Source organism: Perna viridis, chromosome 10 (assembly GCF_037379345.1).
Source record: "Perna viridis isolate PV_CMFRI_1.1 ecotype Kerala chromosome 10, ASM3737934v1, whole genome shotgun sequence".
NCBI classification, from domain to species: Eukaryota; Metazoa; Mollusca; class Bivalvia; order Mytilida; family Mytilidae; genus Perna; species Perna viridis.
Genome location: NC_142454.1, coordinates 39028027 through 39055678, shown reverse-complemented (window position 1 = coordinate 39055678; position 27652 = coordinate 39028027). Strand labels below are relative to the sequence as shown.

The 27652-nt window shown below is 31.7% G+C and overlaps 1 protein-coding gene across 11 annotated transcripts in view; it reads left to right on the top strand.

Annotated features, from left to right (window-relative positions):
• Nucleotides 1-27652, top strand: part of LOC148605700 (protocadherin Fat 1-like) — a 134654-nt gene that overhangs the window by 23181 nt on the left and 83821 nt on the right. For all 11 annotated transcript variants that reach the window (XM_088550703.1, XM_088550704.1, XM_088550702.1 and 8 more), the window contains one exon: nt 2829-3143. In XM_088550703.1, coding sequence (XP_088406829.1) covers nt 2829-3143 — 315 coding nt within the window. The remainder of the gene's footprint in view (nt 1-2828; nt 3144-27652) is intronic.

Below are 27652 nucleotides of genomic sequence, written 5' to 3'. Positions count from 1 at the left end.
AGCTTTGTCACAAGTCAAGGCAATGTTTTCGTACTGTATAATTTTGGTTGAACCAGTCAAATGTAGCTTTGAAAATGTACATACATTGTAATTCCAAAGTGACTTCTAACCTACACTGTACATGCAGGTTAAATTATTGCAAATCTTAATGCATTTTTGAGGATTTTAATGTATTCAGTAATTCAAGTGATTTACATTCCAATGAGTTTTTCAAGTAATTTAACTTGAATGAGAAATAAATGTTAAGTTTTTACAAAGAAAAAAAAATAATTGTTATGTAACAATTTGACATTCTAAGTACTGTGAAAGTATTATTGTTCATGGGGTACCAATATTTGTGGATTTTGTATGTTTTGTAAACCATGAAATTTGGTTCCCAGAGAAAGGGAACTTTTTCATTTGTTTGTATGATAGAAGCGTCGATTCCATGAATTATAGAATCTACGAACTGAAACTTTTTCACAGTACTTTAGATATGTATTTTCAATTTACAGTTCAAATGCTACAGTTTTTTTAAAAATGATAAAAAAAATAAATACTATGATTACAACCACAAGTGGATGTCTCTTCTCATAAAAAAAATTTGGAATATTTAAATTTCAAAGTTTTTTATATCGTAACAAGCCTATTCCAAAGCCTAATGAAATATTTCTCTGGAATTATTCTAGAGGCAAAGTAATATATAGCAGATATTCTTAGTTCTGCTTTTGGTTTCCATAAAATCCATGTACTAAAGCACATTTGACTGCTTCATCATAATTATACTGTATATATCAATGTACTCCTAAAAAATGCTTTCAAAGTTTGGAAATTGGATATTAATTTTGTGGTTTGCTTTTCCCACCAGTCCTTGCATACTGACATAATTTTTCATTTGATCATATTTTGTTAGGTTGAAGATCATCCGATTGAAAATGTAGTTATATTTATGGTTTTAATGCAAATTGTACATAAGTGCTTGTAGATTTTCATTTTTTGTACTGACTAACATTTTGGTGGGGTCAAGTATCATAGAGCTTCCATTATTTCATGTCTTTGTCAATTATAAACAGATGTACTTATAAACTGGGGGAAAAATGAAAAATTGAAATCTTGTTGACAAATCACCATTCCCATGCTTTAGTTGGCATTTTTACCTTAAAAAATCCTGATAACAATTTATCCTTATTGAAAATTTTCCTGTTTTGAATTCCTTTTTACCATACATGCTAAAAGAATAAAAAATGTCCGTTATAGTAAATAGAAATGTTTCAACAAACTACGATGTAGCAGCAGTATCTATCACTCCTTACGATGTATGATAATAATGGACTGAGATTGTAGGTTTGGCTTATTGCCTTGTCTCATCGAGTCAATGTACATTTTAAAAAAAATATATGTGATAAAATTGAGATCCAAAACCTATGCAATGTTTAACTTATTACTGTTATGCTTACAGGAAACTTGTTCAAATTAGATATTACTTTAATTAAGTTTCAGAATTCATTCTCCTTATATTATCAAGTTATTGGTAGTTTCTAATTCAGATTTTGTTCTATAGAGTCTAGTTTTATTTCTTAAAAAAAAATCACCAAAAAAAAAAATAATAATAATGAATCATTCAGAAATTAAACTGTACACCACTGACACTTATTCCATTTTCTGACACCAGTCTTAATTTTTGGGTTTGCCTAGATGAAAAAGACACTGAAATTGACAACATGTGTTCTCCAGTAACATCATGATAAAGTCAAGCTGTGCAAATTTGTCTTGTTTTTATGTCTTGATAAAAAATCTGATTTATTTCTTTACATAACAGTAGCTGATTAAGCTCTTTGTTGATGGAGATATTAATTGGACATATTTTTGTCCTATCATCTTTTTCTTGTCCTTGTACTTCATTTGGGGTCTTTGTTCTCCACAAGTATTTGTAATCGGCATTGAATTTTTACCAAGATTTTGGCTTTTAATTATTCAGTATTTCTTGTCAAAGTTCAAATTTAGTCTTAGACTTTTATAATTGATTTTTTAACAACTTTTTTATTTATGGAAAATGGGAAGGGTGTTCTGATCAAGAAAATTAAAAAAGGGTAGTTCTAGGCAATATTCTTTTCCAAATTTTGCATTAATTTAATGAATAATTTTTTTCAACAAGCGGAGGGATTGAACCTCTGAAACCCATCCCCTGGATCTGCCGTTGACATCCAAAAATTCTGATTTGACCTTATATACAGTGGACTTGACCTTTGGTATGGCAGTCAAGGCAAGAAACTCACCTTAAAGTCCTAATTTCTAACAGGCATAATAACATGATTTATGAAGAGGATCATATGGATTTGAAATTTTCTGGTTGGCTTGGAACTAGCTGAAATTAATGGCTTGTACAATATCTGGTATACCAAACATCCAGATGTACACTTCCTGTGAATTCAATTCATATAACAGGGTTTAGTTAATATATTTCATAACCCCAGATTCAATATCTTTCTTCTCTATGTGCAGTGTTTGAGTTAGGGAAGTGAGGCATTAGATTCAGGGCCTTCTGTTTATGTATCCCTTTATAATTTTAAAAATCCTGCTCTTTGTATGAAATTTTTGGTTTTCTTTTAAAGTTCCATATCCATCTCTTGAGATTTTATTTAGATTTATTGAACTCTGATTAGAAGTGGAACTATTGTATCATATACATGTATCAGCATTGTTGTTTATTTAGTTCTTGTATGGCTGCATTTATGACATAATTGTCTAGTTTATTTATTTGTTTTCAAATGTTGTCTCAAATATCCGAGGAAGGGGTTGACTTTCAAAAACAAAACTTTAATTTTAATTCACTTTATCGTGTTTTGCAGGAACAATTTTGACGACACAAGTTCTTGATCGTGAGACAGCCTCTCACTACTGGTTGTCTGTCTATGCCCAAGACCGAGGACTGGTACCCAAGTATGCACGTCTGGATGTTTACATCAAAGTCATTGACGTTAATGACAACATACCCCAGATGACCCTTCCAGTGTACTACATGGAGGTCAAGGAGAATTCAAAGCCAGAGGTTGTTGTCGGGGTAGTAGAAGCTACAGACAAAGACGATAATCCTTCAGAGGAGTTGACTTTTTCCATCACCAAGGGGAACGCTCAGAAACATTTCAAGATAGACAAATACACAGGTAAGTGACAAATCAAGTGTTTAGTTGCATCTAATTTTACTAACAAGTCATCTTGAAGAAACTTTTATTTTTGGTTAACAATTTACATGTTAAATTTTAAACAAACAAAAAATGATATAAATATACCCTCCTACAATTAAAGAAAATGTCTTGGTTTTAAGCATCAGCTAACTTTTGAGTTCAAATTTTGTAATACCAGCTTTCATCATCTAGCAAAAAATGAACAATGGATGGTCTAGCAATTATGAATTCTTTTGTGTAGCTATATTTTCTGCCTTTTGTATAAAACAGTTCTTCACTAAAGAATGTTTAATGAACAAAGCATGCTCATGGAAGCACATTAACTAGAATCTAGCTAAAATGTAAAATTTATTGCAATACTCACAAAGGAGATCAGTTTTTCTCATAAAACTCTTCATAAACTTTAATAGTACGCTTATCAGCTTTATATTGAGATGGGGGTTCTTTTACTTAGCTGGGGGTCCGATATAATTTCCTGATCCCCCATGAACTAATAACTCAAATATTGCATTAAATTTCATTTCAAATGGATGTCCTATCTAGAATTTTATTTATTAAAATTTCATGCATGGTATTTCTGATACCAGAAATCTATGTAGGTTTTTTGTTTTTCAATAGAGATATTGTAGAAATGTCTGTGTGATAAACCTGGGAAAAAAATATATGTATGAAAATTCAACATTATTGAATTGGAAAAGTTCTACTTGGAGGTATTAGAGTGTTTTTTTTCACAAACATAGCGCATTCAAATCAATTATCACATAGCAAGGTTTAAGGTAATGATACTCTGCAAAAATGGTGTCTTCTTGTCTAAGTTAGATTAAGCAATTTTTGCATCTTGTTGAAATTTGCAAAAATAATCACACAATGACATTGGTTTTGCAATTTGATTTATTGTAACTTTTCTTCCCTAATTTGTTTCATTCAGTTTTTGTTCAAATGTTTCCTAAAAACTTGACATAGAGCCTGGGAATTCTGCAATGAACTGATTGATACTTATTTACATGTCAGCATTTAGGTTATCTTTGAAGTTGGGTGTTGTTCAAGTCAATTTTTTTATTGAACAAGATGAATATTGTGTAGTACCACCTCCATGACCTCATAATCAAATTAAATATTTGCAGATGGTGATAGTTACACCTCATTAGAACTCATTATAAATCTTGGAAGCTGTGATTTTCACTCTCTCATAGTAATTTATGTTTTGGGTTATAAACCTAGCTGGTTTTAATTGAAACTGACGCAAGTGTTTTCAAGGTTATAGAAAATCAATTTAAAGCTGTTGATTTCAAAATTTTTGCTATTTGCAGCTTGAATGAGTCTGGTAATATTCAAAGAGCCATTGGAGTTTCTACATGTATATACTTGTTTATTGGTGTCTTGTTGAAATGTTCTCTTGTTTAATTTAAATTTTTTAGTCTACATTGGTGCTTTACTTTTCCAAAAGTGTTGCACAAGTTGTGTTACAATTTAACTGATGTTAAAATTTTCATGAAAAGTGGCAGTTCTTTTTTTTTGATCGAGAAAAAAATAACAGTTGATGATTAAGGTATAACTACAAAAAAAATTCAAAGAAACTTTAAATGACTTTTGTAAGAATGGTACAATCATAGCGATTTGATAGACTTGAGCCTCAATTTGAGTATTAAGAAAACAGAAATCAAGCAAATCTAAAACTGAACTCTTTGTGGTTGAAGATTATAATATGAACACTTAACTGCATTTGTTTGAATTCTGCCCTTATTTGAGTTATGAAATGAACTCTTTATTGCACCTCTTTGAATAATGATATGAACACTTTTCTGAACTTATTTTAATTATGAAATGGACACTTGACTGCTATTCTTTAAATTATGAAATGAACACTTTTCTGCACTTATTTGAGGAATATATGTCTATTGATTACTACTTCTTAGGTCTGTGTTCAATATTTAACACGTTTACAGAACATATGTTAGTTGTTTATATTTATATTACCTCCTATGTTTTTTCTGTCCATATTTTTGCACTAAACTGTTTGATGTGACAAAATTTATTTTCAAAGAAGGGTTGAGTAATGAACATTTGTTCCAGGTCATGACTATTTAAATCTGACCACAAGGAACCTATTTAAGTAAAGTTTTCTTAAGCTGAAATTAACTTTCTAACAATTTGTCAAATCTTACATTCTAATGTTTAGTATCCCTGAAATAGACATCACCATTTTTTTTTAGTCTACACTAAAGAGTGTTTGTCGACCGTGTTCTGATGAAATTGAAAAGTATGTAAATGAAGTTTTAAAAGTACACAAGAAACATCGCTATGGTGACATCTGTTGACCTTGTGTCTCAAAAAGTAACAGTGATAAATCTATATATGATATATTATCACATTCCTACAAGTAAATATTCCTTTTTCTCTTTATAAAGATCATTTGCCGTAGGATATTCTAAAGATGAGTACATGAGTACCTAAATAGAAGTGAACAAATTAAGATGTGATTTACAATGCTCTGTTCTGAAGCCCCTTGTTGGAGAGGGTAGATATGAGAAAGGGGATGCACCACATTTTTTTTTTATTTTCATATCATTCTAACTCCAGATCTTTTGGACAGACTCATTTGTGAAAATTAGAAATCCATTCATTGTTTTCAATGAAAGTTGTACATGTAAATGCAGATTTTGGTGTTTGTTTGACATCAAAATCGGAATTATATTTAAATGTCTTCATTTTTCAAAATTGTGTTTAAAAATACAAGTTGCCATTATCATGTCCTATTGACCACTGATACCCATGTCCTATCTTTATAATATACACCACGAAAGTCTGAAATGACAATGAAAGTCAGGCACAGATTTAGACACCCGGCCTAAACCTTTTTTTTTTGTGTGCAAGAAATCATAATTTTTCACAAATTTTACCTCCAAAACATTTTTGCCTGGCTTCACTCTGCATTTTATTATATTAATGTCCACCTCAAACTTTAAATTTTGGATTTGATGCTGAAAGTTTCAGGTTTTTGAGATTGTTTTCCTATACGTCTGACTGTCTGTCTGTTTAGCTTCTTAAGCACTTTTCAGCAAAACTGTATGAATTAACCTACAGCAATATCTTGGTAACATTATGTAAGATTAATGATACTGTTATCGATGCATAAACATTTTATTTTGACCCTGAAAATTTGATTGTCAAAGTGAAAAAAAAATCGGTTAAGTTGCATACTTCTTCAAACTGCAACATATTGTATGTAATTTGTGCTATGAGAATTGCCTCCTGAGTAAGCAATAAGTGTAGAATTTATTATGCACATAAGGTAATAAAGGAATGAATGGCAATAAGTACTTCTTAATCTATCTGCATCGGAAAGTTTCTAAATGTTTTGTTGTTCGCTGTATTTGCTGTCTGCTGTCGGAGACAGAATTATTTAGTATGAACTATGAATGAAATAAACTTTTATGTATAACAAGGAAATTTTCTTATAGTACCGTCTTTTGTCGATGAATAATTCATACGAATTACGAAAAAATGTTGTTGAATTGAATCTGCATCAGTAATCTTGAATAGAACTGTACCTTAAAGAGAATTTTATGGGGAAGCCAAATTTAATCAGTTTGATTTGATAGATTAGGTACTTTGACAGCTGAATGGTTTCATGGATGGAAGAAGACTATTAGATATTTTAATAAGTTTCTGAGTTGTTTTGGCGTGTGGGTGTGTTTAGGTTTTGTTTTTCATTCCAATGTTGACTGTCTGGTGTTTCTTTTTATACCCCATACTCGTACACTGGCTTGGCATTATATGATATACTATTTGAGTTCACAGTTGTGTGTCTGGTTATGTGTCCGTCTGTCGTTCTAGATGATAACTCCAGAACAGATGTACAGATTATTTTTTCAAACTTTCTCCAGTTGATTGTTTAGTACTGTCGAACAGATCAGGTTCGATTTGCAGACCAATCTCCTTTGTAGTTCTCCATTATTGTATTTACTGTTCATTATCTTATCTTCTGTGATTTTCAGGCCATAACATAAACCAGTTCAAATGATTTTTTTTACGCTTACCCTACCGGTGCACCTGGTCCATGCTCCCAGTTTTTAGTGGAGTCCGAGTTGCTCATTTACTTTTGTTACTTTGTGTGTATGATTTTAGTTACTTTATGTTCTTTGTTTTGTATGACTGTTTTCCATGTCTGGTCTTTGTCCCTGGATTACATTCTTTTGATTACCGCTATAACCTTGGTTCCCTTGATAACTTTTTCAAACTTTGCACAACTATTTTGTGCTATAGCATATAGTAATCCATTTCTTGCTGTTTGTCCCCCTCCCCCACTTTATTTTGCTCCACATCATATTACTTACGCTTTCATGACTCTTTTGCTTTAGTTTCATGTGTTAACTGTATATGTTATAGTAATAACACCTATTACTTACCCCTAGTTTTAAACACATGGTATAGTTTAAATTTTTTGTCAGAATGAAAATTGTTTATGCAAACTATGGTTGTTAGGAGAACTTTTTTAAAGATCTACAACATTTTGCAAACAGCAGCAGTTTTGTATGAATTGGATATTAAACCACTATTGAAAACTTTTCATGTCTTTAGGCGAATTGTTGAATTTTATAAGTTCAATGAACTCAATATTGATCCAGGTAACTCGGAAATTGGTGTACGATTGTCCAATTAAGGTAACAATCCTCCCATTCAGTATTGAAGTACCAGAGTAATTTACGTGTCACCGATTCTATGGAGTATCATATATTGACCCAAACATGGTAGAACCACCATGGAACTGCTAAGCGTTTATCTTTGTTATTGTCAGTTCAATCCGACAGGACACCTGTGGTTCTATAGAAATCACTCCACATTAAACTGTCAGTTGCATATTAGGGAATTGTGACTTTGAACCTTGCTGTATTCTTTAGGCTGGATTATGAAATGTTTAAGTAGCACTCTAGCTAAGAATCATGCAAAATGTGATTCATGGGTAAAAAGCCTACATATTTGTATTTTTGATATTTTGTTTGAATTGCCATAATATGCTGAAATTAACATTCAGTTTTTCATATAACCCATGTTCTAAGGAGATAAAAATTATATAGAATGCACTGTAGATTTCAAAATTAAGGGAGATAACTCTGTAAATGACACAAATATAATAGAATCTATTGGGTTTTCAATGTTGATTATCTCCTAAGAGCAGGCATATATGAATGAATAATTACACATTTCATAATATAGACCCATAAAGCAACTTAATTACAAAAATAAAAATATGTAGCCTTTTTTGGGGTGTATCACATTTTTCAGATTTTGCATGATTCTTACGAAGACATCTACTTAAATCATTACAGAATATCCAACTCTATAAGCAGACATTGTCCATTGAATTATCCTGATTCTATTTCCCATATTTTTTTTGGTAATGCAGTGTCATAATGGTCTTTTTAGAAATGCACACCTGGTTTAGTTTATATAAGGTAGTAAATCAACCAAAATTTTAACTGTGGTGATTGTTTAAATCCTCTGCATTTTCTGTGTTGCCAACTCTAGTAGTTGCTTACTGTTGGTTCAAAGGTTCTGGCAAAAAAAAATTGTTATCTTGTATTATTAGGTATAGATTCACCTTCAGTAATAAATGGTTTAAATCATTTCTTCACTTGAGATGGTAAAATTAAATAATTTCAACATGTGAGCTGAGTGAGTATGTTAAAATCTTAATTTTACCATAGAGATTAAAGGTATAATTTAAATCATGAATAGTCTGACAGAGAATTGGTTTTTTCCCAGAAATATGTAGAAAACTTGGTAAATGTAGAATGACTGGCACACTCTCACATGAAATAAGTCACTGCCAGGTGGTTAAAAAGTCGCACACATTTTTAGTCACTAGTTTAGAATGGGAGTAAAATCATGCCATGCTTTCAGTTGTGTTCAAACTATTTGTAAAGAGATAAAATACCCTCATTGTTCAAAGTTTCTTACTCCTTTTTGGCTACTCTGGATCAACAATTTATTGGCAGTTTCTGTTCATCATTACTTTTATAGTTGAGTAATTTTTCCTTATCTTTAAACAGACTGGTATTCATCAATTACTTTTCAATTTACCTACCAGTCTTTTATTTCTTTCAAATTGCACCTGTATATATTATCCATGGACGATTAGACTAAAACATTGTTTTAGAAAGACTAAGCATTGGACAATTAATTAACAATTTACCTACAGAGTTTATTCTTGACTCAGGTGTGAAGTCTACCTGAAGAAAATCTCATCTCAAAACACCTGCGATGTATTTTACAGTTTACACAACTGATAAAACACATAGGTACTTAGAAGCAGTGATATTTTGGTTAAGCCAGGTGGTCCATACATTTTCAGAGAAGTAAGCTTTTGATTTCTGGCCTTGTGCACCATGAGAACAGTATGTTCACCATGTCAATGTTTTCCTTTCCTCTTTAGTCTATCCCTGAAGTGACATTTTATGAGCAATTTGCTGGGTATTTCTAGAAAAGCAGAGGATGCTTACCCTACCGGTGCACCTTGTCTATACTCCAAGTGTTTTGTGGAGTCCAGATTGCTCATTTACTTTTGTTTCTTTGTACCTGTTATTTTGGTTATTTCATGTTATTTGTTGAATGTGTTTGTAGTCTTTATCCTTAGAATATAATCTTTTGATTTCAACTCAAATCTTCGTTCCCTTGATTACTCATTAAGACAGCTCAGCACAGTGTCTTTTCAAAAGTTCATTGACTTGAGCATTTGGTATTTCTATCCAAATTTCATACTTGCAATGGTATGATATAAAGTATTTGTTTAATCTGCTGAGTTTTTGTCTATTACTGTTTCAAAGAGGAACTAGTAATATCACTATTTCAGATGAGGGGGAACCTTCAACAAGAGATCGACGATCACCAAAGTCAAAACAGATAAAGAACAAAACCAATAACATGAAGGAATCAAAAAGAAATGAATTGCATAAACCTCACTAAATAAACAGCAGGATATTAACCTTGGTTAAGCCAAGAGGTTAAATTTCAGTAGCCAATATATATAGTTCTGAACAATCACTGTTAAAATTTTAGTAGCCCACACCAAATGTTAGGGGCCATCTGCAAATGAACCACTGCTAATTTCAAATCTCGAACAGGGATGAATTAAAGCAATTCAAAAGATTGCAATATGTGCTTCTTGCAAGAAAACCATCTGTGCTGTTTGTTGAAGGTCAAAGGCAGGCAAAAATTACCTTTTAAGTTTGCCACTGCCATAGTTAAGCACCAGTTTACAGAGTTGTTAAATAATAATTCAAATTTAGCACATACAAGTTTATAATTCAAATTTAGCACATGCATATTTAATTCAAATTTAGCACATACAAATTCAATTCAAATTTAGCACATACAAATTTAATCCAATAAATAATGCAAACTTTCCTCTGACCGGATGACCCATCCAGGAATATGAGTGAGATTCAATTTCATATTGACCATGTAAAGTACTTTAACATGTAGACTAGTATTACATGCTAGGTGTCTATTGTCCATTTTACAATGAATTAAGCTCTAAATCATTTTCCTGTTAGTAAAGGCTAGAATTTCAATGTGAGAACTTACCACAGTAGTTGATAAACTCCTAAATAACTGTCTATGAGATCTTATCACTATACACCTCTAGGTATTCTTTAGTCAAATGTCTAGGATTTCAAACAAATTTTCGTTACTTTTGAAACCAGAAGAAAGACCCAAATTATTAAGTTTTTGTGTTGGTTATATCGTAAATTACTTCAAATTTCTATAAATATGTAATTGGCATATCAGATGTTAATATTGACAAAAATGGATTTCTGAATTTAAAAGCGCTGCCATGTTGAAGGGTATGAAAGATCACTCTTACTTGGGGGTCTATCCTTGAACTACAAGATGAGATAGAGAAAACTTAGAAATTATGGCTGTAATAATGTCAAAAATTTTTTTGGTGAATGAGTTATTTTGTTATTGATCAAAGATTAAGCAGATCTTCACAAGCTATTTCAGATTTTGTACATCACCTGTAATAAAAGCCCCTACTCTCGTGATTTTTTGCAGGTTATAGTTCCTATGGCTTTAAGGAGCAAATTTGATTATTCCTTCAACACTTAGTGGTGTCCTGGTTGTTTACAAGGAATTTAATTTAACTTCAAGCCATATGCTTACCATAATATCAGCTAGAATTTCACCTAATTTTATCTCTCTTCACTTTATCTAGAGTCATGGTTAAAATGGCATGTTTTGCCTTAAGAATGCATGAAATAAACAAACTATAGCTAAAGAGGATGCTGTATTTTACCCACATCTTGGGTCCTGCAATAATTAATCATAAAAATGAACTGAAGTGGTGTTCTAGTTTTAGGTAATATATTTATAGAAAGAACAAAAATGTTCGTTCTCATTTGCTATAAAATGTGTCATATAATGAGAGTGTGATTCATTTCATTTTCTTTTAGTCTAAAGGAGTTTTTTTTGCATAATTAATCATAATTAATGATATTCTGTGTTTGGTTTAAGTTGTCTTAAATCTGTCACATTCTTGTTCTTTGTTCCAAAAATTACAAGATGTTAAGGTGTTGAATCTGTCAGTTTTAATGTAATTCTCTTTAGAAAAGTACTTTAAGATTATATAAGTTAAGAAGTCTGATTGAAACCATAATAATAGGCCACAGCTCAACTTGGTGTTTTGCCATAGATATTAAAATTTGTCTTTGTTCACTTTGATAATTATAAATTTTGATTTTGCTGTGAACCCAAAATGGAATTATCAACATTTCTGTGTGTTTACTGAAAGAAAAAGGAATGAGATCATGATTTGAAAAATAAACATGGTATTCATAACCTGGAAACAAAGACAAGACCATAAAAACAGACAAAATACTGTATAACACAAAAACTAAATGAATACTCACAGATATACAAATTCACAGAGCAACTTTAGTTGAGTCCACTATAAACTTGGAGTATTGACCAGGTGCTACAGTAGGGTTGAACATTGCAACATCTTAATACCAAAACATATATTTTCAGTACATGTATAATCCTGAATGGCCCATGCTAATTTATGACCACATGTCCTTTTCACTATAAAAAAAAAAAAAAAATTGTAAATGTAAAATTAGCTAAAGTCCTAAATTTTGATGTCATAGTTGATCAAAGAATTGTGACGCCATAATTTTCAACTAATTTTACTTCACCTTTTTTTGGTGAATAGGACCACAGAAATTTTGTAAAAAAAAATTACAACTAAATGATGTCCTAAAATGGTACCATCGAAAGCTATTATTTACGAGGGGAAAACATGTTTTATTGTAACGAATGAGGAATGTCGTTCTTTTTGCAATGCTTGTACTCTTAGTCTTCTTAAAGGAGAGAGGAATGGGTTAAAAACAAAAAAAACAAAAAAAAACGAAAACCGCTATTAGCTTGAAATTTGGCAAAAATGAAATATGAAGCAATTAAGTTCTATATATACTGTATAATTGTTTATATTTTGTGAGTGGAAACTTGCAGGATATCTTATAAAACTTTTATTAATTGTCATCACTTGAGCATCTGTTGTTGCCTATCTGTTTTTGATTAGCTTTCTATACTCACAAGGTTAAAACTTTTACTGTTTTTTTAAGGTCTTAAGGCTTTTTTTGGCAGATAAGTTAAAATGTTTGCTACTTGAGATAAAAAGCTGGTGCTATTGGAAGCCATACTGCCATTAATAATGTTCAGGCCACTGTTTTTTGTGGCCCTTGCTCCTTGAGGCTGAATTAAATAAAAATTTTTGTATCTGTCTATTACACCTAAAATTTCATTTTTATCGCCTACTGTTTTTTTTTGTGTCCCCTGCTCCTGTAGGCAGTGTTATATAATAATATTTGTGTCTGTCTATCTGTCCCACCTAACTTTCTGTATAATTATTTAAGACTAAGACACTTCTCTGGACATGTGAATAAGATTATTGTTATGATGCATTAGGAGCTGTTACACTGTTTAACTTAAAAACACTGAATATAGGGGTGTAAAATGTGGTCACAAGATAATCTTTCTAGCTTAAGGAGGTAGACCTATTGTAAGGGGCATAACTCATTAAATCAATGATATGTTTGTATCATATTAAATTTCACCAAAGCCTATCAAGCTTTCATTTGACACAGAATGAAATCAATCCAAGTTTCTTTGATGCTTACATAACATTGATGTAAAGTGGTGAATACAAACGTTCCAATGATTTTTAAGAGTTGTGTCCCTTACTGTAGGTCTACCTCCTTAACAAGGTTGGTTAGATTCTCTCTTGTAATATTCACACATGATGTTTTTCTGCTTTTTAGCGGAATTCCGCTATTTCAAATCCGGATTTTACCGTTATGATTCTTTTTTTACTGTATACTTACTGCCGATTTTGCCTATTTCTGCTTTGTTTGTAGACCTCGTAAAATCGTGTCTGAATAATCAATTGTTTTAATATCATTTTTTCATTGCCAACCTGTGCTTTTATATCATTTTTCATTACCAAACTCTAATTTTCTGTAAGCGATGAACTTTTTCAACTTAGTTTGAAATTAGTATTATTTATTTCCTGAAAAAAGTATGAGATTGGTTTTATGGACATTGAAAGGTTCTGAATTTTCATCATTGCTTTAATACTTAGAATAATTGCAAAACTAGTCTGAAACAGATCCCACTGAAAAAAAAGAAGAAAAAAATCAGCACTAAAGAAATGAGCTTTTCATCACCAATCTGAATCAGATCCCACTGAAAAAAAGAAGAAAAATTCAGCACTGAAGCAGTGTTCCTGGATTTTTCAGAAATTGAGGTTTCCTCGGGAAAAATCCATATAAAATCAACTTTCCCACAGTCAATGACTGCTTTCCTAACAAAACAAATCCTTACAGCATATGAAGTTTTCAACTTGCCACAGGAAAGTGTAACTAAGTACCTAACTTTCCCTGACCCAAATTTCACTTGCCCCTGCTAAATGTAAATAGGAATCCTAGAACACTGTGAAGAAATTAGCTTGTCATCACCTTTCATGTATTAATTTTTTGCCAGAGATCAGTGGGTTAGATGAGGATGCAATAAATTAAAGCCGATTCTATAGTTATGCAGTAGATAAGGTTATTTATATAAACAGGACAGGTAGATGGCGCTATAATTACTGTGGAATCTGGCAAAACACATCATATGCCAACTCCAGTTCTTCATCAAACCAACGTAATTTGTTTTGACTTCTGGGATAGCTAAGGGCAATTCATTATCTTGTAGTCAGATGCTTTACAAGAAATTGTTTTATGATAAATTGTAAAGTATTACTCCTTGTGTGTGATATTTATCTTTCAAGTGTAGAAAAAAATTCTTTAAACAATTTCGTTGGTATGCTTGTAGGGAGATTGATCAATGATATTTTTTTTTCTTTGGCAGTTTTCTTTAGAGTGGGTTTGCGATCCTGCTTAATGACTTGGTTTTGAAATAGCTACTTGTATGAATTCTGCATGTGCTGTAAATGCTTGCTAATCTATTTATAAAATGATATATCTTAGATAGGGTTCCTCATAGTGAACCATTTTAATATTGCTGGTTACTAAATATATACAGTGGTATAGTGAATTCAGAATAAACTGGAAGCCTGTCTAAATCTGATCTATTAAAGTGGCTTAATACAAGGGCGAATCCAGAATTATATGAAGGGGAGGCGTAATTATAAGAATCAGTTAAAAGAAAACCAAATTATGGCATGTTTGATGAATAGATATGATAAATTGCCATATTCAATACAATATTTAGCACATAACAATAGTTTTTTTGGTTTCTTTTCTTTGAAAAGGGGGGTGTATGTCCATTACACCCTCACCTGGACACGCCCCGTAATATCAGTTTTTGATGCATTTAAACCTACTTGTAAACTGAACTTTATATATGCCAATTTGAAAAATGTTTGGGTCGGAAATATTTCACTGTATGAATTAGGACTGAGTTTCAGTGATGTCTTACATAATCTGAAAAATGAATGGTTCTAATTGGTTTTGTTGGAATTGATGTATTCTGGAAATGACTTATTATGCAGTTAGGAGGTGATTGTTTGAACTTTGAACTCAAGCACATATCTTGTGTTAAAAGAAATTTCGCATATTCAACCGGTGGAATCATCAGCATTATAAGAAGACTGTCTTGCATTATTAACCAGGCTTAATGTTGTTTATGTACAAAAAGCGCTGTCCCTAATGGGGAAAGCCTAAATCATATCATGCTTACATCGAAAGTACATTCACTAGACCTCAAAAATAATGTTGTTCATGTATAACATTCCTGTCAATAAAAGTTTTGCATTTAATTTCAACATTCACAAGTTTAGAGAGTACATTTACGAGGACAAAAATATAAAATCATAAATTAGAACATGAAATTCAACCACTAATACATCATATTTATTGTTTATCGTGTACAACAGCTGTATGATTATTGTACGTAGTGTCAGTTTATAATAATGTCACAAATTGAAAAAAAATGTATAAAATATCGGTAAGGTTTTGTAAGGTGACGCTGTGTAAAGATGGCAAGCGTGTTAGTGAAGTGGAGAAGATAACATTACAAGAACTGAACCATGGGAGAAACAAAAACTGGTCATTTTTCGGCAAGTTGATAGTGATGACATTTGTCAGATATCAAAATGACAGGATTTTTGGTCTGTTCTCTGTTGTCTGTACCAAGCTGAGAAATCGTTGTTTGTATTGATGAAAGGACAATTAATTTTATCTGTTTTTTTGTGTTGATACTTTTCTAAATTCTGCATCTTTTCTTTTCATATACTGTGAAACCTGTCTAAACCAAACCCTGAGTAAGCCAAAAAACCTGTCCACACCAGACACTTTTTTTTAAAGTCCTGTCATGTCAATTTAAGGAGGTAGACCTAGGGTAAGGGACACAACTCTTTAGAATCTTTTGAATGTTCATATTCAGGCTCTTTATATCAATCTCATGTAAGCATCAAAATAACTGGGATTGATTTCATTCTGTTTCAAGTGAAAGCTTGAAAGGCTTAGGTGAAATTGAATATGATACAAACATATCACTGATTTTAAGAGTTATGCCCCTTACCCTAGGTCTACCTCCTTAAATGTATTTCGAATTGTGGTAAACCAATCCACCTGTCTAAACCAAGCACCTGGGTAAACCAATCACCTGTCTAAACTGAAAACAATTATAAAGTCCAAAACGGGTTCAGTGAAGACACTGGTTTCACTGTATATAAAAGCTTCTTGAGAACAGAATTTGATATTGTAACATTCAGTACTGACTTTTTGAAGTCTCTGCTATTTGGTTCTTGGTTTCTGTCTTATTTGAAATTATATTAATGATTACTTAAGTATATATTAAATTCTTTCCACACAACAAGTTTCCTCATTTTCTGCACTTATATCTTTGATTGCCACAATGTTCCCCAAATTTGAATGTAAACAATAGTACTCACGCTGTTCATCCACCCCTGGTTTCTACCTGCAACTCTTCTGAAACTACTAAATGGACTTGGATAAAAGTTGCACACATTCTTCATCAGATGATTCCATATAGTACATCTTTTGTTTTGCATTACAATCTGAATGACTCTTGGTGTATCCTTTATGGTTACTTGGGTGATAGTGGGGGTATCCTTCAATGAGCTTTGCTCATGGCTTTTCTAGTTGATGTTAAAATCTCTGAGTAGGGGCCTAATTGAATTTTGATATCTTCAGGCTTAGTTTGACGTTTATTTTCCTAATAATTGAAGTTCTTTGTTTACAACCTGTAAATTGGGAGTAAGAATTTATGTTGAAGGCACTTCATACATAAAATAATTAAATTACATTTTTCATGAAAACTTCAAACAAATTTTATGTGCAGAAAATTTTTTTACATCTTCATGACTGTCAGAAATGTAATGTTCATCTGTGACTACACAGTTGTAAATGTCAAAATTTAGAACAAAGAATATATCTGACATTTATTATTGGGGACACACATAAAGGCATTAGTCAAATATGCAGACAAATATATAAAATGTTTAAATTTGCCCACAAGCTTCAACCCTGACCCACGGTAATCAAAATAAATGCATAAAAAAAAATGGCCTATTTAGTACTCAGTGACAAATGATGAAAATATAACAAAATTTTAATAAAAAGAAATTTTTCATATCTGGATTTTTCACTTGTTTCTTATTTTGCTTATTATTTCTTTCGATTTTGCCAATTTTATTTTTTTTTCTGTCTTCACAAGTCACTTCATTAAATCACATGTGTAATAGTTTGTTCACTGACAATAATCTTGTTATCTTTTATGAGGTACCTGTGGAAGAGACATTTTTGTACCACTTTTCATGGTTATCATTTTTTTAATCAAACCACAAATTCAAGTTTTCAATTAAAGAAGATTTTATTATAAACTTAATGGTCCTATCAACCCTGATTCGGAAACTCCATGAACTAACAAAATTTTAAAAAATAACAAAAACTGAAACAAATAAATAAAAAAGTACTTCCACTGTGTTCAAATGGCTGATAAAAACAATATACTGTGAAAGTAGTATTGTTCATGTGGTACCAACTTTCATGGCTTTAGGGTAGGTCAAATTACGAAATTTGGTTCCCAATGAGTAGTAGGTTCCCACTGAAAACTCCAGAAATTCAAAAATCCACGAACTTGTATTTCTTCCCTGATCCACGAAAATCGGTACCCACGAATTAAAGTACTTTCACAGTGTATGGTACTTTAAATAACATTTTACTGTATGTAAAGATTAAAAGTGCATGTACATGTACAGGTGTATTTCATTGGTACCTTGGTGCTTAAAATAATATTCTTTTGAACATTGTACGTATAATCACACAGACGAAAAGAGAATCTGTTAAATTATCGATAAAGCATGTTTATCGGTACTTGCTAACACTGCATCAAAGCTCATCAAGCCATCTACTTGAAAGAAAATCTTTGTGATATAACAATATTGCGATATCGACATGATGTAAGATTGCGATTTCCTATTTAATTAAAGACATGATCAAATTGTGATCTGTAATAAAGGCTTTAGTAACAGCATGAATCATATAACCTGGATAAGAAAAACAAGATATCCAGCTCTTTGAGTTACTTCTTTATTGTGCTTATGTTGTTAATTATAGCCAAATCCCTCTGATCAGAGGCAGTTTATACCTGTTAAGTTGCACACCTGGGTACAAAGCTTGTGCAATTCTTTGATTTGCACCTTTTTAATCCTTTTATAAGGGGATAATGATGTGTGGTGACTAAGACAGGTTTCAGCTTGTGCTGTTATTTGGTATTTAAAACATTATTTCTTTTTTAGAGATTGTAGACAAAAGGGATGTGAGATTGCTCTCGTTTGACAATGATATATAAAACACAAAATACTTATTGAAATTTGTAAGGATACCGAATGTTGTAGGGTTAGTACACAGGAGCTTGCTCCCCCTATCAGATATGGAGCTCAACTAGTATATATGAACACAGAAAGGGTGATCTCAGTTTTGGGGTACCTTGCTTTAACTCAATGTTTTTTTCAATTAAAATATAACACATTATGATTAAGTGTTCTGCAATCACTTAAGTAGCACTCCAGCAAAGAATCATGCAAAATGTGATACATGGATGGAAAGCCTACATATTTTTATTTTTGATATTTTGCTTAAAATGCTTTAGTACACAGAAATTAACATTTGGTTTTTCTTATAACCCATGCTCATAGGAGATAAAAATTATATAGAATGCACTGCAGATTTAAAAATTAAGGGAGATAACTCTGTAAATGACACTCAAATACAATAGAATCTATTGGATTTTCAATGTTGATTATCTCCTAAGAGCAGGCAGATTTGAATGAATAATTACACATTTAATAGTATAGACCCATAAAACAACTTAATTACAAAAATAAAAATATGTAGCATTTTTTTGGGGTGTATCACATTTTTCAGATTTTGCATGATTCTTACAAAGACAGCTACTTAACAATAAACATGGAAAACACCATTAGATACTTCAAATATAAATCAAAACAAGGGTTTATACATAATGTACATTCAAACTCCAAATTTCTGCAATCATTTTACATGTTTATATACTAGTAAGTCTGTATATTTAATAGTCGGAGCATGCCCTTGTGGTTAGTGTTAACCCAAACTCTTATTGGTCCTTGTACAGAAGCAAAGACAATCATTTTAATAGCCTGTGTTACTTGTTTAGAACATGTTACTCATTGAAATAACTTACCAAATTTTTGCATTATTTTTCAAATTCTTAAAATTACATGTTATGGTCTTGGAGTCAAGATGAAAGTTATAAAATCACTCAGTTACATTATTGTGAATTACAGTAGACTGCCCTTCATATTTAAAGATCAATTATTTATGTTTTATATTGGAAAACTGTTTGATGTTACTTCATGTATATATCGGTAAATTAAATAAGGACTGGGAAAAAGTAAATTTACTCTTTGCTTATAAACATAAATTTGGAGGTGTATTTTATGTTTTTTGTTCAACAAAAATCTAATTACTTAGCAAAGTCCCTCCAGGGGACAAATTGAGTTTAAAAGGTTTTAAGTTAGTGTTCCAGATGTCTGCCCAAAGAATGCTGTGGTATGTCTCTATGATAACTAGGCAATAGGGATGTTTAAAATTTATGTTTATCCAGTTTTTATATGACAGCACTTCATTTAGAGATTTGGCAAGTTTACAATGGGCTTTGTCTGTCTATCTGTGTGTTATGCTGCATGGGGGTTTGAATAAGTTGTGGTCTGAGGCCAGGTCTCGATGTACATAGACTATTTAAAAAAGTATGGCTCATTGTTATTCTGAATTTTTAGAAAATGGCTGAATCCCAAAATTATAAACCCCTTCACTAGATAACCAATAGCATTTTTCACTAGAAATTGTACATGAAGGAAACTTGAGATGTTGATGACAGAATTATCATTTTTCTCAATCAAGTTATTATTAAAAAGGTGATATTCCAGTAGGTTTAATGACCTTATTATCCAGATATAATTTGTTACTTAGCTTCATATAGTGATAACATGGAAACTCATAACAGGCTAAGATTTCTAAAGTGACATTGCCAACAATGATATACATCAAACATATGATGAGGATTTAGTGTTTTAAAGGGCAACCCCTGGTATCTGAGAGTGTCGTTTATCTAGTGGTATTTATTAGTAGTTTGTTTCATACCATTTAATATTCAGTGTTCTAGGATTCTACTTTCCTCCACCCGGGGAAAATGCATTTTTGGCGTGGGAATGTTGTTTATAATATTCCACTTTCCCTTTGTCAAGTAGGAAACTTCAATTTCTGAAAGGATTTTTCAAGTTCGGAAAGCAGATTTTAAAGTTGTAAAGTTAATCTTCATTTGGATTTTACATACATTTATTGCAAAATAAACCTTTTATAGGTTAGGCAAATAAACAGAGCAAATTACAAAGCAACTATGGCATTGCAGTAGAAGATACTGGCAACTTTATATTGAACAATCTTTAGTTTTAATTTCTGTGGGATGTGTACTGTTATTGTGGAGACTTTTGAAAAACAATTAATTGTAGTTTTACTGTGACTACCGTACATCAAAATTGAAGGAACGAAGACTGAGGAAAATTTATTTGAGATAGATGCAACAAACAACATGCATAAGCCCACCCTCCCCCCCCCTAAAAAAAAAACAAAACAAAAAAACAAAAAAACGAAATAAAAGAAATTGAAAGTCAATGAGCAACACACGCTCCACTGAAACCTAAAGCAAGTGGACCACTTGTATTGCTAGGGTAGGCAGAGTGCCGACTCATCACTTTCCTAATGTTTTGGACAAAAATTTCAAAGTCATTTGAAATTGAATATCCTTTGAGAAGTAGTCCTTGCTGTTTATATAAATATTTGTCACCCTTGTACAAAGTGGCTTTTAGACATTTTTACCTGAAGCTAAACACAAGTCTGAAATAAGATCAGTTTGACTTTTTGTCTCTTTGACCTGGTCAATTTCACCTGAAATTTACACCTGCCAAATTGACAACAGGCCAACACACATCTTAGCAAGAGATCTGATATATTTATTTGGGTGTTTGATATTATACAAGCCATTTAGATTTGTTAAAAGAGACAAATTTTAATGTAAAATGTAATTCAGTTTTAATGGGGTGTGTTATTTCAATATTAATGACTTGCAGTAAAAGCTTTGAGTGGTTTTGTCACCTAGAATTTGTTTGTTTTAACTTTTATTTGGATTTGGGGTACATTTGACTTTTCATTCATTTTTGAATGTGCAATATAACTCGTAACCCTTCTAGGTTTCAAAGAGCCAGCTAAAAAATGATATTTGCTGAAGTCAAAGAGGAGTTAATAACAGATCTCAGGGGTAATATTCGGTGGGTTTTTAACCTCAAAATAGTAAATTTACGTAGTTTTTAAAGAGTGCTCATTGAAACCTCAAGTATCTGTATAATAGGTAATATTATGTTAAAAGAATCTTAGTACCTCATGGTCTTAAATGCCATTCAAAATCTATTGCCAGTTAATTGCAAATTACAGTAAAAAAGGTATGTCCTTGAGCTCTTAAAGAATCTTTGCATACTGTAAAAACTGTATGGACTTGATTTTGGCATTTCCTTTAATTTAGCTTAAGACTTGTTAAAGCCGAGCCAGGTTGTACATTTATTTTTTTAGTGCTGGCCAATCCAATGTTTAGGTCACATCAGAAAACACTGAAGGAAATTATTGTGACCAGTTCAAACTTTAGGGTGTGCTGGAGTTTAACACAGCTGCACAGAAAGAATTCACATGCATTTAATTGAGTTGTATACATCATTTTTTGGACATGTGTTGTTTCTGATGTAGATATCTGGAAACACTCATACAGTAGTATTATAGAGTGTAAACAGATGAATATGTCATTGTAACTCTCCATTTGTTTATCCCAATCAATTTATTAATAACTGATAATCAGCCATACAAGGGCTATTATCATTGAGGTTCTTAAAGTGCTACATGTACTGTTACATGTTTTACTTCCTTCTTTCTTTTGACAACATTTCTGACAGAAGTCTTCAAAAGTTGCAGTAAAATGAGAACAATTATTCTTAAATCTGTTTTGATGTTTTTCAAGTTCATGGAAATGGAAAATTTACTACTTGGAAATTTTTTTAAAATGTGTTTAACATGATAAAATAAGTAACAATAAATTTAATTTGTTGTTGATGAATATTTCAACAGGTAACATAAGCTCTGAGGATCTTTTTAAACAATGGAGCAACCATTTGATTTTTAGGGGTTAGGGGAGGGGGTTTGGTGCTAGGATTAAATTTGAAAAAAGGCAGGATGGTAGCTTATGGTAAAAAAAAAAAAATCCAGGATAACCATTCGGGTTGAAAAAAAAAAGACAAAATGCATCCATTGTTACAAATCAGGATATGATTTTTGTAAACACTTCAATTTGTCATATTTATATATATCTGGAAAAAAATCCAAGACAGGCAGGAATCATAAAATAAAAAGTCAAAATAGTCTTAACACAAAAAATATCCAGGACAAAAAATTTGATCCTATCCCCCCCAATAGAAATCAAATGGTTGCTCCTGAATGGCAAGATTCATGACCGTACCGTTTTGCTTATGTCGCAAAACAAAAATCGGTGAAACCCCTGTGTTAAGGTATGCGCTCAGATACTTGGACACACATGGGACTCCAACTCAAAGCAGTGTCATTCTTATGATTAAAGGGTCCAGGGCCTTAACCACTTAACCCTACTCCACCCCTAGGGCAGGCTGCAATTGGTCCCCAAAACAACATTATACACAAGTACAGTGAAAAAAGGTTGACTCTATATTACCCAGTAGCATAAAAATAATCTGAAAGTGGAAATGAAACAAGACGTATATACCGAGGCCAGAAATTCCTGCCTTGGGTCAGGCAAAAAAATTGTAGCTAGGGTAAAGTACTTATGCATGATACTATACCCATGCAAGAAGCACAGATCATACATGAAAATACATGCCAAAAAATAAAAAAAAAAAATAAATGGAATACCAAGACATTTAATAAAACAAAACCTATTTCCAATTTGAAAATTAGCCCTCAAGTAGCTTTTCATTTAGCTTTTAAACATTTTATCTTGAGGTTTCTCACAAAAGGATTAATACAAAAGGCAGAGTTGGAATGTTATTGTTTTCTGTTTGTAGACATTGCACAAGTCATTAATCTGTTCTGTATTGTATTAGATAGAAAATAAATCTGAATTATTGATAAACTTTACCTAGCTTATTGTTTCTGGGCCAATGTCTGGTTTCTGCTTGTAGAAATACTGGTACCCTGGTATCGATAAACCATTCTCCAGATATGTATTGAGATACCATCTGCTGCATGCTTTGGATCTTTTGTTTATTTGGTTTCCCAGTAACAACATTTTTTTGTTCCGTCAATCAGAACAAATTGCTCTGAATATCAAAATTAAACTGACAAATGTTGTGTAATTTTCTGGGTTCTAATTAGCGATAAAATTACGCATCACTTATGAGACGCATCACTTATGAGACGTATGGTACTTTCTTAAATAGTAATTGGAATCACAGAGGGAAAGAACTTTAACTTTTATTTTCTGAAAAATAACTGTCATGGTTCATATAGGTGCAGAAAGTTTTTGGTCATTGATGAATGCATTAAAGTATTGACAAGATTGTCTGGCAAAATTTTTAAGCCACTGTGATGAAAAAAGTAAGGTATATTTTCATTGGTGCTCAAGGATAAAAAAAACAAAAAAAGATTTTATATTTTAGATATATTTTGTAATAAGGAAGAGTTTTAATGATCCTTGATGAGAAATGGATGATAAAATCTCAATTTGTTCATGATTACATGGACCCCCTGTGCTGCTATGCTGTAATACACCTTCATAATTTTATGTCTTAATGCTGATTTTCCTGGTCTTTTAATCAGATATACCTCATAAAATTGTACTGTAAATAAGTACTCATCTGCATGATCAAACAGAGCAACCCAGCCTCTAGTAGGACATATTCTGACCAAGTTCTTTGGTCAGGTATCCCAAAGTCTGGGCTCCGCTACCTCCAACTACACCAGACATCTACTACCTGTAACACAATCCTCGCTAAGGGCAGTCATGTGAGATTGTAAGGATAGTCAAGGCTATAAAAACCACCTCTCGGGGAATTACCATATTGAACCAAGAATATGAGGATGAAGAAACAAAAATGTCGAGGAAATCAAAACGACAAAGTATAAATCACAAGAGCTAAGGTACATACCTGCATCAAAAAAGTAATCAAGGGAACCAAGATTAGAGCAGAAATCAAAAGAATATAATCCAAGGTTAAAGACCAGACAGGGAGAACAGACACATACAACAAAAAACATGAAATAACCAAAATATAGGAAAAAAAAACCAAGTAAATGAGCTGGTGTACTCCTCTAAAAAAACTGGAAGCATAGACAAGGTTTACCGGTAGTGTATGAGAAAGAGAAATGAAAATACTGAAGAAATCACGACAACAAAGCATAAATGTAGTTTTCTGAGGATTATAATTGCTAACCAAAATTTGTAGTATGAAAGCTATAGTCAATTACTTCTCTGTAACCTTGAGTTGTTGTTTTTTTTTTTTCAGTATGATATTTTATGCATTTTTTGAATGTGTTTTTAAATCTGTAGTATCTACTGCAACATCATAATAATAAATATTTTGGTGGGATTAAATATGAGCCCCTCCTTTCCATTGGGTACTCCTGCTGTTTCATTGTCAATTTCATGAATGAAACAGGTGCCCTTTAAACACCTGACAGACATGAAATGTACATGAGTTTGAAATTTACATTGATTTGTTATTATTTAAATAGATTGTTACATAAACATAAATAGATAAGTACTTGTCTGCAGCAGGTGCAGTGTAAACAGATGACCAAGCAAATTGATGGCATGATTTTTTTGCAATGTTTTTCACATTATTTACTGGCATTCAGAGTTCTTACAATGAACTTGTTAATTTTGACATTTATGCCAATTTCAATTTTCTGCTTTTTCTTTCCAAGTGCCACTTTCAATCTTGTTCATTGTCAATTTTGAATTTAGTAGAAAACATCTATGGTGTTGCAATATTTTTTGAGAATTAGATATTTGCTGTTTTGAAAAAGCTCCAAAAGTGACTTTTGTAGAGGACTGTTTTAATGTATTGAAAGCAAATGATTTTTATTGTCATAGTTTTCATGACTCTGTTTCTGAGTTCTCTTCCAGTTAAAAAAAAAACAACATTGATTTGTGATATCCACAAGTAATGGTGATTTCCTATAGCCAATCTTAAATGCATGATATTCCGTGGATAATTTGCACTCTGTTAAAGTTCCATTAGTAATTCCGACACTGAAATGGTGTCAGACAGAACAAACTATGATATTTATTTCCCTGGTAGATCATGTTAATCTTTTCACTTGTTGATTCCAATCAGGTTGTATTTGGGAAAACCAGACAGCGCAGTTTTAGCCGCAGCCTTTGAAAAGCGGTAATTTTATCTCTCAACATCGGCAGATATTTTCCAAACGGTTTTCCCGTCGTCAAACGATGAGTTGTATATGGATTTTTCCATGATAAGAACCAGAGGGTGAAAGACATTTGAGAAATATCTCCGTCTATAAAAGGGAAGGAAATGTTGAACATGAAATTTCTCTCAGAGCTATCTCATTTCAGTCACAAATTGGAATTAAGTTCTCCCTTGGGGTCTTTTTGTGATTACTAAGAAAAAATTGTCTATTAGTTTTTGTTTTTTCTTCAGCAGAAAATAATTGTTACAAAGAAAATGTCTTCAAAAATTATGGAAATGGTTGAAATCAAAGTTAAATTTCAATATACATGTTTTTCAATTCTTTATAATGTCAGTGGCAATATAAAATCATTTCTGTACTCATCATGTAACAATAATATAAATACTCTGATTTTGGCTTGAAATCCTCATTCTTTTGAAATAAAACTCTGTGATTCAATATGAAAACAAATTACATGCATTTATTCCACCTTCTTTGGCAACCCCCTTTTTTTGTGTTAATCATATTTCAACAAATAGATTTTCACACATGCAAATGCCATGCCCTCTAGAATTACATAAAATCCTAATGTATTTAAGTTCATTTATGAAATTATCACACTTTGAACAAATTAGGAAACAAAAGACAGAGGTCATGTGACTTATAATTATATTCATATCGATGACATAATGCTAAGAAGTCCATTTAAAATTGTTGAGGTTTATGTCAATAAAAATTGATTATTTGATAAATTATGTAATCCATTATTAAAAGGCACAAAGAACGTCATTATTAGCAGAAAATTAAGATCAACAAGCAGAATATCAGTTGTTTAAAGCAATCCAGTTAATTTGTTCTGAGATCTTTTAAATATTTTTACGTAATGTTATGAAAATGTTATAACATGGGTTTTATTGGTTTTCTCAAGTTAACTGTAAATATTTGTCATGGAAGTGTGCGAAACATTTAAGCCAGTAACAACATAACTTTGCTAACCTTTGATGGTTATAAATGATTTTGTTGACCATGTAATATATGGCATAATAAGACTTATACTTAGAGATTTTACCTTAACCTAACAATTTTAGATTCTGTCTTTTGACTTTTGGCTCCTGTGTGTTGCCTTCTGTTATTGGTTTTCTCTGTTTACATGGTCTATTTTGCTTGACCTCTGAATTTTTTATTTGACTTCATCTATAGTCCCTCTACCGAGCTTTAGAATGATTATTTCTATCATTGGTGACAATTTTATTAAAGTCAACTGAGGGATAGAAAATCTGTTGAATTATTTATATTGGTTTCCATAAAGGGAATGTTAATTTCTGTATCTAACTTTATTACAGATGGAAGGTTCAGAGTTTTTGTTGAACTTAAGAATACTGCTTTGGTCTTCCAATTTCTAGTGTATAGTTTAGTTTTCATGTTATTTTTGATTTTCATTACAATACAATCTCAATTACATAAAAAATGAACAAAAATAAGGGGAAGATTTTGAAACAGTTGGTTCTGGAAGCAGAAATTACAAGAGTATAATGGTTAGAGGAAAACAAAAGCAATACAGATTTTCATGAAACCTAAACAGTAGCTGATACCTCATAAATCTACAAACTTATATCATAGTGAACTTATCAGGTGTTTCAACACTTCTTAAACTTTACTTTACATTATGACAAAAGTGAAGTAAGCATTTGTCGTTAAATAAGAAAAAAACAACAAATTTCATGTCCTTGATACCACTGTTTGTGAGAATTTTATTCAAATTTAGCATTCTATATTCGGAAGTTGAGCCATATCTGAAGTTTTTATTACACATTTGAACATGTAAGATATGTTCTAAGTATTCAATTTTATGCTAATTTTATACATGCAGATCTTTAGGCTTTGTTGACATTTTGAGAAATTAGCGGAAAAGGTGTGATTCAGTTGCTGTTACCTGAA